Source organism: Triticum urartu, chromosome 1A (genome assembly GCF_056163025.1).
Source record: "Triticum urartu cultivar PI428250 chromosome 1A, HENAU_Tu73, whole genome shotgun sequence".
NCBI classification, from domain to species: domain Eukaryota; kingdom Viridiplantae; phylum Streptophyta; class Magnoliopsida; order Poales; family Poaceae; genus Triticum; species Triticum urartu.
Window position 1 is genome coordinate 487,843,453 of NC_141873.1, and position 11,504 is coordinate 487,854,956.

The window sequence follows — 11,504 nt, forward strand, 5'->3', positions numbered from 1 at the left end:
GGTGGAATGGAGGGCTTTGTGGTTCTGCCCGTGAGTCACCTGGGGATGGAAAAGAAGGGGGTTTGGTGCACATGGTCTCGGTCCATACGGCTCTGACAGCTTTAGGCAAAAGGAGGGGTCTTGGAGTCAGCTCGAATCGTCTCGTGGAGGAGAGGACAGGATGGGTGAGCCTATACCTGGCCAAAACTTGGGCCGGGCCGGGCCTAGCCAAGCCCGAGTCAAAAAACCTAGGCCTGAGCCCGGCCCGGTCATCGGGCTTGGTTTTTAGGCCCGAGCCTGGCCCAAACACATAAAAGGCCGAGTAAAAAAACCTAGGCCCGAGCTTGGCCCGAACACATAAAATCCCGACGGGCCTCGGGCCAGGCCTCTTCAGGAAATTGCAAAAATGACAGGCCCAGGCCCGGCCTTCGGGCTCAAAATATAGGCCCAATCTTGGTCCGGGAGCAGCGTCGGGCGGGGCCGGGCTTCCCATGGCCGGGACTAGGTGAGCCGGTGAAGTTCGAGCTCTTAAGTTTTCTTTAAGAAAGTATTCCCTCTGTTCCTAAATATAAATCTTTCTAGACATTTTAAATTGACTACAACATATGGATGTATGTAGCGATATTTTAGAGTGTAGATTCACTCATTTTGCTTCGTATATAGTCACTTGTTGGAATCTCTAAAAAGACTTATATTTAAAAACGGAGGAAATACATCTAGGTATACCATGGCTTTATAAAAGATAGAATGCCAATTATAAAAAAACTAGCACTCACTACGAATAATAAAATGTAGTACGCACATCAACTCAAGTAAGATCAAAGACGAACACCACTGAAAAGCAAACTACAACACAAAAGCGTCTATTCTAGCTAATACACAACACCGCGTCACGACCGACGCCGGTCACCTTCAAAGACCACCAAATTCCGCAGAACTTCTCTTGACGATGCATCATCCACTTTGAGCACCTAAGAGAAAAATGGCAAGTGTATGGCAAGACCCGATCCAATCCAAAGAAAACACCGTCTTGGGCACACCGGCGGCGGGCGTACATGGCACCACTGAGGATCAAGAAAGGACATCGGCGAGCATCGGAGAACAACAACAAGGAAGTAGTCATGTCTCCCAACACCATGCTCTCAACAGAGGAATAACGTTAAGGACGCCGCCATCATCTCGATCCACCACCGAATCGAGGCTTTCACCTTGAGACAGCCACCAACCCAAGAGAGCGAGGGGAATGACGAACACGCTTCGACGATGCCTCCAAGGAGGGGAATGACAACCACAGGTGCCACCGCCGCCGGCCGGGCGATGTCCGTGCAAGATTTTCAACCGCGCTTCGCACCTCATCACACCTCCAGGGACTTGGCGACACCATCCAAGTAACCTCACATCATTGCCACTGTAACACCTAGTCGACTTAGCCGCAAAGCCGAGGGTTGGAGACCGGCCACACGCGCAACAGGGGGGGGACGTGGCCACAACACCATCTCCCGCCCTGCATGGAGAACCGCAGCCACCCGCTCCTCCGGCAATGTGCAGGACCGCCCGCGACGACCATCTCCCACTCCACGGGACAGCTTTGTGATGGCTAGACATGCCTCACCACGAAGAACACACATATCGACACCATCCGGAGAGCACCGCCACTCGCCACACTACGGAGGGGTGATCGGTCGCTTGCTGCTCGCTAGAACCCCAGTCTGGCCAAGCCATCTCAGCGTCGTCACCCACGTGATCTTGAGCTCATGCCGCCTCCTCCACCATCGACGTGCTACTGCACCGCCGCCGGTCCCCGCCAAACCCGCCGCTCCACCACGCCTCCAGTCAAGCTCAAGTTGCTGCCCTCACGCCTGGCCAGCTTGGATCTAGCTCGGCCCTCACAGAGAAGACGAAAGGAGAAAGGTGAGTTCGAATTTAGAAATCCAAAATCATCACCACCCATGCTTTTTCCTCAACAAAACTATTCTTTTTTTAGTGTACTCAACAAAACTACTCTGTTTCAGAGTCAAAATGTTGTAACCTGGCCCATCTGCGAGTACAAAGTAGCCCATGGGCCGTATACAGTCTTGTCTAAATAAAGCGGTGATTTTTAAATTTTTGCTAGTAGCATAGCAGTATTAGAGGCAATAGCAATTATACAATGTGAGTTGTTCATACAACAGTATCTACTTTTTTCGTTTCTTGTTCTTGGTTCCTTTGAGTAACTCCCCCCCCCCCCCCCCTAAATCAGACAGTGACATAAGGATGCGTTTGATTACTCACATTGATTTTGGGCACTTTGCATATGTGGCCTAGTTGACCCCTGTTTGAGGGTATGCAGGCTCTGGACCACGTTCTGCATATTATTTCGTACCTTGCACTCGCACCACTGAGCATGGGTGACCGCGGGACCTGCTACCACCCCGCCCAAGTCATGTTAGTGATAAGTTGTAGGTGCGCGTTGTACTTGAGGCGATTCAAGCCAATTTTCGTTGAGTTTTCTTTTCTTTTGGGGGTTTTGGTTTTCTTATTTCTTCTCCATTTTTTCATACTTTTTTGCACTTTGTTTCTTCATTTTTTTTCATTTCTTTTCTTTATTTTTTGGTTTTCTTTGTTCTTTTGGTTAGTATTTTATATTTCTTGTATACGTCAATAACATTTTTCTAATACACATCTAACATTTTTTAGTACTTGTTCAACATATTTCAAATACTTTTTCAACATTTTTATATACCGGATCAGTATTTTTTTTTCAAATACTTGTGCAACATTTTCCAAATACTTGTTCAACATTTTTATATACATGATCAACATTATTTCAAATACTTATTCAACATTTTTTCAAATACTTGTTCAATATTTTTCAAATACTTGTTCAACATTCTTATATACATGATCAACATTTTTTCAAATAGTTGTTCAACATTTTTTTTAGATACTTGTTCAACATCTTTTAAATATTTGTTCAACATTTTTCAAATGCATGATTAATATTTTTCTAAATATTATGTAAGTTATATTTTTTAATATTTTTTTGACTATTTGAAAGTGTAAACAAAATAAAAAATGGAATCAAAAAACGAAATAAAAATGTGAAAAAAAACAGAAAAGAAAACGAGGCAGTGTAGTACCCGCGAACCTGGGCGGCTCATAAGGTCACGCGCTTTAGCGAGTCAGAAGCCTCGACTTGCTGAACGCGAGACATAGCGATGCCCCTGTTTCAGAGTCAAAATGTTGTACACCTGGGGCATCTGCTAGTACAAAGTAGCCCATGGGTTGTATACAGTCCTGCCTAAATTATCTGTCAATCCTGATAAAACGAACCGGATAATGGGCCTGTCGGATAGAACCGCACGATAAATAGTACAAGACACAAAACACAAGACTTGTCGAGAAAATAAGTTACAAAAAAAAACACCCCAGAAATTAAACATGACTTAAACCTTGGTGCGAGGATCTTCAATTTTTTGCTGGTAGCAGCAGTATTTGAGGCAATCGCGATTATACAATGTGAGTTGTTCATACAGCAGTATCTACGTTTTTCGTTTCCTATTGTCAGTTCCTTTGAGTCACTTTATTTTTCCTAAATCAGATTACAACAATGACCTAAGGATGCTTTTGGTTATTCACACGGATTTTGGGCACTTTGCATATGTGACCCAGTTGACCCTGTTTGAGGGTATGCAGGCTCTGGGCCACATTCTGCATATTATTTGGTACCACTGAGCATTTGAATGTCTGAGGATTTTCAAATATTTGCTAGTAGCCTAGCAGTATCAGAGGCAACAGCGATTATGCAATATGAGTTTCATACAGGACTATCTAGACTTTCGTTTCCTATTCTCAGCTCCTAGTCCACCGCCCCAAGTTGTTGTGTCTGACGAGGCCTTCCAGATCGTCGAGGAGGAAAACAATCACCTTAAAAAGGCCACGGAGTTATCGGAGCTCACCTAGCTCTCCAAATGGGAGGGCCTGGCGACGTAGCTAGTCTTATCGGCCGCAGCCGATATCCCCATCCCCGAGTCAGGGGAGTTGGAGGTGGAGAAGTAGGAGGAGGAGCCGGCCATGCCATTTGAGGCATTGGTGGGGCAATCTTAGTCGTGGACAACCATGGTGCCCTGCATGCTGGAATTGGTGTCGGCTCTGGCCAGTTGGGTGGGCGCGGAGCCGTGGTCACCGCAGCAACAACACGTGGTGTAGACACAACTGGAGCCGCAACAACCTGTGGTGCGGATGCAATTGGAGCCACAACAGGTACCACCTACTCCACCACCGCATGAGCCGACACCACTTGTCCCGTGGTCGTTCCCATGGTAGCCTCCACCCTTCGTCGACCTCACCGCGGGCGACAGCAACAGCGATGTTCTATTTAGTCCAAGTTATTTATGTCCTTTTATTAGTTTAAGTTAATGTATGGCCTGGATTTTTGGTGGCAACATGAAATATTTTCAATTTCAATTTGCTGAAATGTGTCGGCTGCATTGGGGCACATATATGGGTGTACGAACAAGAACGGACGCTGGTATCCGTCTGGCCGACCCAAACGAACGAAAAACAGAAGAAAATTGTGTCCATTTGGGTAGGTGCATTGGAGCTGGCCTAACAACCTGCATAGCACTCCCTCTATCAGTGTACAGAGTATCACTAAAGTCTTCCACGATATTCTAGCTGCCCACAAAATCCTTGACCGCCCACACGCCTCAGTACCCAACGACGGCCAGCGCAGCTGATAGAACAGTGCGAGAACCCCATCATGCCCATCCAGAACGTGTACCATTAACCAGAATACAAAAGTTATTCAATGGATTATACGTCAATAATAGGTTTGGAAAGCAAATTGCAGTACTAGGAATGATGGCCTAAACTCCGGTCAATAGCACCAAACTAACATTTAGACCAGGAAAAATAGCCCATGTTCCTGTGGAAAGAGTATTTTTCAGGCCATTGTATTCTATTCTAGATTAAAGAGAGCGCAGCAAAACAATCCGATCAAACACATCCTTTGATCTCAGAGATGAGTAACGCGAACCGATGAAGCAAATAACATTCTGCAGAGAAGATAAAGCATCGTGCCTTGCAAGTAACAGTGCATTTGTTAGACTGTTCCATCTAAATTGCCGATGGAATGCAGCCATTCTATTTAACTGGTGCGCCAAGAGCATGGTTCAGAGAGCGCGTCAGCAAACGAAGCATGCCAAGGTTGTCCCAGAATTTCCCCAAAATGAGAGTTCATGTCTTCCGGTACCACCAGCAGCTCAGTTGTCGGTCCATTGTAAGGAATCTGCAAGGCAAAAGAGTAGACAGTAAAACAGAAATACCAGGATATTCTCTTGGACACCTTTCTCCAAAAAACATGGTATACTCATACCAGAATACAACACTGTATGCCTGTTTTTGCAAATCTCAAACACAGCAAGGTTACCTCGTAAGAGATACTAGCAAGAAACATACTTCAGCTCAGCCTTGATTTGGTAATAACATATCAGGATTAGTGACTAGTAAAAGAAAAGGCTGATCAAGGTGAAAAGGCAGGACAACTTGTAGCCTTTTCCTCATATTAGTTATGTCTGGGTATTGGGTTAAGTCAGAGGCCGAGGGACTTTCCCCTCTTTTCGATAAAAAATGGGTCAAGTCAGACCAGCCTGGTACTAGAGTACGTAGCTCAGACAATGCTCCCGTACAAAAGCATGCTTCCACCCCCAGCCCCCCTAAAATGCAGTACATTTGAGAAAAAAAAATATTCAAGGGTTAATTTGATAAATGCCACTCCAAACTAAGACACCATCATTATCTCGTAGGCATATGTGACTGAACATGATTCAACAAAAGAAGTTTCAATTAAGGATAACAATAGTATTGTAGTATAAGGATCGGACAATTAAGACAAGCAATTTCACATAGTGACTTGGGGTGTGTTTCATCTGAGGCCAAGCCAAACCCTCCAAAAATGGTTGCCCATGTTTTGACCAATGTTGGCAAGAAAAATGAACTAGAGTTGGCGTTGCCAGAGTGTATATGCATACCAAAATATTGGCAATAATCCAACCAAGAGCCAAAATTTTAGCTATGACAAAAAAATTAATACAGTTAGTTTTGGTTACCATCCAAACATGCCCTCGGAAACATGATCAAACTACTTGCTCCTACAAGTAAGAAGTAACACATTGCAAGTATATGAGATACGCGGAACGAACACGAGAAAGGAAAATATAAGACTAAATATCGAATGAAAATAATAAGTGGTACCCAAACAAGAAAGAATTATTAAGATGAGTTACCAAAGATAAGTTAGCTGGCATCAATTTCTCCGGTCTTTGTCAACACGAACCAGTATGTCTGCCAAAGTCTTGCTTGTGCAATTGGTTGTCTTGCTCGAAAGTGTTCCTTCAGCTATATCCATAGATACAAGAACTTAAACACAAATGTATATGTTTCTTCATCACAGCAAGATTTGGATCAGAAAATACTGCTAGGCATTTAACATGACAGTTGCACAGATATATGTTAGACATTAAATAGAGAAGAAAAACATATTTACTCTACGTGATATATCACATGTCCAGTGCAATCAACAAAATACACCAGATTCTCTAGTAATACATAATTCCGCCTGCGGAATTTAAGTTCAGGATAGACCACTTCTAATCATGGCCAGTTTAGTTCTGAAACGTATGAGCCTATATGAAATGATTAAGTCTACACAACATTTGAGATATCAGCCACCAAATCACCCCCTTCAGAAACTTCAATACAGATACAATTCAGGTCAATTAACAAACATATCCATGCTGTGTACAAAGGTTCCAAGCACATGAACTGGAAAATATGTTCGACTAAAACCTGTGCACCCTAACAATTAAAGTGCAATAAGCTTCAAAGCTTCAATATGCAAATGAATCAAACATGCATGTCAAAGGAGCACATATATATACCTGCGCTGGGGAGCCATGGTGGGAGTACTAGGGGCACAAAGCCGTGGTACAGAGATTTGATGTCGCGTGGAAAAGCACTCCTCCCAATCCTTTCCCCCTCAGCCAAGTCGAGGGCACTAATAATTTCACCATGTTGGAAGTACAATATGTTGGCATTGAATGGATCAATTGCAGAAATCCACGGCAGTTGGTCTAACCGTGGTGTAGACTTGTCAGGCAACACCAGGTGCATTCTCATCTCATGTGTTAGCTTCCAGGAGGATCCCTCATCGTCGAGCGAGAAGGAGTAGAGCATAAACGGCTCTTTGATGGTCAATTCGACATAGCGCAGTTTCCCCTCGCTGACACCCAAGAGCCGGTACAGTTCTGGCTGCACCTCCATGTCGAAGTTGGGCAGCGGGCGCGGCAGCGCGACGAAGCCGTGCTCCGGCCGGTCACTGAATGGGTCGACAGAGAAGACGCCAAAGTAAGGCTCGAGCCACCACAGCCGGTCCCCGAACGCCACCACCTCGTGGAGGGGCATGGCGCGCCAACCCGGGGCCTCGGCCGGGACGAACAGCGGCGGCTCGTCCCACTCCCCTGTTTCGGACAGAAATCGGCGCACGACCCTTTGGCCGTCCCTTTCCCGGAGGCAGAGTTGGGCGACCACGAACCTGTCAGGCGGGCCGTGGGAGGCGTCGGATTGGGTGAGCAGGCCGAAGGGCATGGTTATCTTCTCGGCGTCCATGTTGGGGAGCGGGAGGCGGAACAGCTCGCCGCTGAGGGGGTTGCAGACGAAGCGCCTGACGCCCGGTTCGTAGGCGGCGGCAAAAGCGGCCACTGCGGGCAGGCTGTGGCCGTAGTCGCGGTCACCGCGGAGGGTGCCGGCGAAGTCGAGGAGGAGGAGGCCGTCACAGCTGGCGGCCTGGATGCTTACGGCGGCCAAGTCCATGCCGTCGGCCAGGTGGGCGGGGACGGAGAGCTGGGAGACGCGGGGGGGCTGGTGGAGGTCCAAGGACGGGCGCGCGCCCGGCGACGGCGCGCCCAGCGGCGCCATCCTGTAGGTGAGGGCCCAGGGAGGGTGCGAGCGCGAGGCCGCCGTGCAGAGGGAGCGTCGGAGGGGCGCCGCGACGGCGCCGGCGACGCGTCGGAGCATTTTGCTTCTGGGGGCGGAGACTGGAGTGGAGAGGGGGGAGGGTTTTGCGCGGCCGCGAGCGATCTGTCTGTGGTGCCGTGGTGGAGAGAGACGGTACGGGGAAGGGAAAGAAGGAAGGGGGGTTTGGTTGGTGCACATGGACTCGGTCCAGCCGGCTCTGGCACAAGGAGGGGTCCCTCCCTGGTCTCGCAGAGAAGACGACAGCGAGAAAGGAGAGTTCGAATTTCCAAATCCAAATAATACATAGTACTCCGCGGCTACCTGGCGGCTCTAAGGACAACTCTACCGCGCGACCTATCCTGTCCGACCTTGTTCGTTTGGGGTAAAACAGACGAATAGCGTGGCCCAGTGCGCGGCCTCAAATGGACAAATGTCCGGATTTCGTCCGTTTTCGACCCATTCCGGCCCAAACTTGTGCTCGGTTTGGGGTGAAACGGACGCGCGCAGACGGTCTGGACGCACGCCCTTGTCCCCCCTCCCCCCGTGGCCCGCCTGTCAGGGACAGTAGCAGTCCCTCCGCTCCCAACGCTTTCACCCTCTCTCTCCCGCCCCGCCCCGTCTCCGCCGCCGCCGCCGCTATTCTCCGGTCGCCTCCTCATCGCCCAGCCTCCGGCCGTCCCTACCCAACCACTTCTCGACATGGTCGCCACCAAGCCCGTGTTTTGGCCGTCGATCGGAGGTTTGGCCATCGCCGTCTTTGCCGGCCGCAGAGGGGACAGGACCGTCGGCGACGCACCACGGCGGCCTCGGCAGCTTCCGACGAGAGCTCCAGAGCGGCCAGTAGCCGGCCGACAACCACCCCTGTTGCGTCAAGGTGATCATCACGGCCTCTTCGCCACCACGACCGCAAGGTGTTCGGCATTTTGCCCACAAAGGTATGGACAGTGGAGACGAGTTTTTCTTCCATCACTTCCTTTGTTCATCGGACGATTCGTCGTCGGATAATGAAGATCTTGTGGTGGCTGCACTGGTCGTTCACGACCACATTCAACGGCAGCTTCCTCGGTACAGGTGGGTCAGTCCCTGGCCGTGCTCCCAACCTGAACCGCAACAGGGAGAGAGGCCACGCCCTGCTCTATGCTGATTACTTTGCCAACACCCCGCTCTTCAAGCCGGATAAATTTCGTCGCCGTTTTCGAATGGCAAGGCTTGTGTTCAATCGTATCCGAGAGGGAGTGGTTGCTCATGACCCATACTTCGAGTGCAAGATGGATGCCCTTGGCAAGTTTGGATTATCCTCTTACAAGAAATGCACAACGGCCATCCGCATGCTTGCATATGGAATTCCAGGCGATCTGGTGGATGATTATGTGCGTATGAGTGAGACAACATGTCTGATGTCAATGTACAAGTTTTGCCAGGCTGTGATCGAGGTGTTTGACCCAGAGTACTTGAGGCAGCCAACTGCCACTGATACAGAGAGATTGTTGGCGACCAATGCAGCTAGAGGCTTTCTAGGCATGCTTGGCAGCATAGATTGTATGCACTGGGAATGGAAGAACTGTCCATTTGCTTGGCAGGGCCAGTACAAGGGGCATGTCAACGGGTGCACTGTCATATTAGAAGCGGTGGCATCGCATGATCTTTGGATATGGCATTCTTTGTTCGGCATGGCAGGTTCTCACAATGATATCAACGTGCTGCAGCGTTCTCCAGTCTTCGCGAGGCTTGCAGAAGGCCACTTCCCACCTGTCAACTTTGAGATCAACGGCCACCATTACAACAAGGGATACTATCTAGCAGATGGTATATATCCTCAGTGGTCAACTTTTGTGAAGACAATCTCGAAACCCCAAGGTGAGAAGAGAAAGAGATTTGCCCAAATGCAACAGAGTGTTAGAAAGGATGTGGAACGTGCTTTTGGTGTGTTTCAATCCCGGTGGGGTATCGTTCGAAACCCTGCACTGTCATGGGATGAAAGGAAGCTTTGAGAGGTGATGACTGCTTGTGTGATCATGCACAACATAATCGTCGAGGACGAGCGTGATGAGAGTATCTTCGACCAAGGATTTGATCATCAAGGTGAAAATATTGAGCCCCTGCACCAAGACCCGGCCACATTTGAACACTTTGCCCAATTCCACCGTGAGATGTGTGATTGGAACACTCATTTGAATCTTCAAAATGACTTGGTTGAGCACGTGTGGGATCACATTGGCAACCAATAGATGTATTGGTCCATTTTATGTTCAGTCAAGACAATTTCGATTTGGTTGTAAAACTATTTTATTAAAGACAATTTCAATTGGGTTGTAAAACTATTTTTATTTTCAGACAAATATTTGGGTTGGAAAACTAGTTTTGATGAAAATTTGGGCATTTTTGGCCCTGACGGACAGGATGGGGCAAATGGATGCAGCCGCGCGCTGGGCGCATGGCCACCGCATCCCAGGACACGCCCGGACACGACCCCATTGCCCTACCCAAACGGATAGAAACCGGACAAAACGGACGTCCGTTTGGGGTCGCGCGGTGGAGTTGGCCTAAATCTCTCCACAAAGAGCGAGAGCCCCTTCCCTCCCCTCACGCCGGCTGCCACTCCGCCACCAGCGTCCACCCCCTCCCCGCCGGTGACCTCTTTGGTCCCGGCATCCCCCTCCCGGCGGATCTCTCCCCTCCTCCCATGGCATCTGGATCTCACAGTCCCCCGTCGGTCTTGTCGGCATTCCTGAGGGAGCGGCCTATCGTCTCGGGGCTGGGGCTTTCGGGGTCGCCAGGCTCGGCGCGCTCCTCCTCGAGCACTGGTGATCAGGCGGCCGGCCCCACGCCGGCGCAAGCAGAGGGCTGGCGCCGGCTGGGCCCCTCCCACAATGCCATGTGGCGGCGTCATCGTGCTCTCAGGAGGCAGCACGTGGATGGCGATGGCTCCGGCCGCGCTGCGTCGCCATCCTCCTCGGAGCGGTGATACGTCTCCAACGTATCTATAATTTTTGATTGCTCCATGCTATATTATTTACTGTTTTGAATGTTTATGGGCTTTATTACACACTTTTATATCATTTTTGGGACTAACCTATTAACCCAGAGCCCAGTGCCAGTTTCTGTTTTTACCCTGTTTTAGGGTTTCGAAGAAAAGGAAAATCAAATGGAGTCCAATTGACCTGAAACTTCATGGAACTCTTTTTTGGAAGGAAAGAATCTCAGAAGACTTGGAGTGCACGTCAGGGGCTCTACGAGGAGGCCACGAGGCAGGGGGGCGCGCCCACCCCCTGGGCGCGCCCTCCACCCTCGTGAGCCCCTCGTGGCCCCCCCTGACGTACTTCTTCCGCCTATATATCTCCATATACCCTAAAAACATCCGAGAGCGCAATAGATCGGGAGTTCCGCCGCCAGAAGCCTCTGTAGCCACCGAAAGCCAATCTAGACCCGTTCCGGCACCCTGCCGGAGGGGGCAATCCCTCTCCGGTGGCCATCTTCATCATCCCGGTGCTCTCCATGACGAGGAGGGAGTAGTTCTCCCTCGGGGCTGA

General features: G+C 49.4%; 2 protein-coding genes across 2 annotated transcripts; one reads left to right on the plus strand and one right to left on the minus strand.

The window, feature by feature from the left end:
• Positions 1–4,760: 4,760 nt before the first annotated feature.
• Positions 4,761–8,172, minus strand: LOC125536081 (uncharacterized). The gene is made up of 3 exons (XM_048699209.2): positions 6,900–8,172; positions 6,246–6,357; positions 4,761–5,248 (listed from the first exon to the last, which is right to left on the minus strand). The coding sequence occupies exons 1-2, from the start codon at positions 8,170–8,172 to the stop codon at positions 6,266–6,268; spliced, it is 1,365 nt and encodes a 454-aa protein (XP_048555166.2). The 3' UTR covers positions 4,761–5,248; positions 6,246–6,265.
• An 806-nt stretch (positions 8,173–8,978) lies between these two features.
• LOC147991847 (uncharacterized) lies at positions 8,979–9,965 on the plus strand. Its single transcript, XM_087538841.1, has one exon. The coding sequence runs from the start codon at positions 8,979–8,981 to the stop codon at positions 9,963–9,965; it is 987 nt and encodes a 328-aa protein (XP_087394967.1).
• Positions 9,966–11,504: the final 1,539 nt, after the last annotated feature.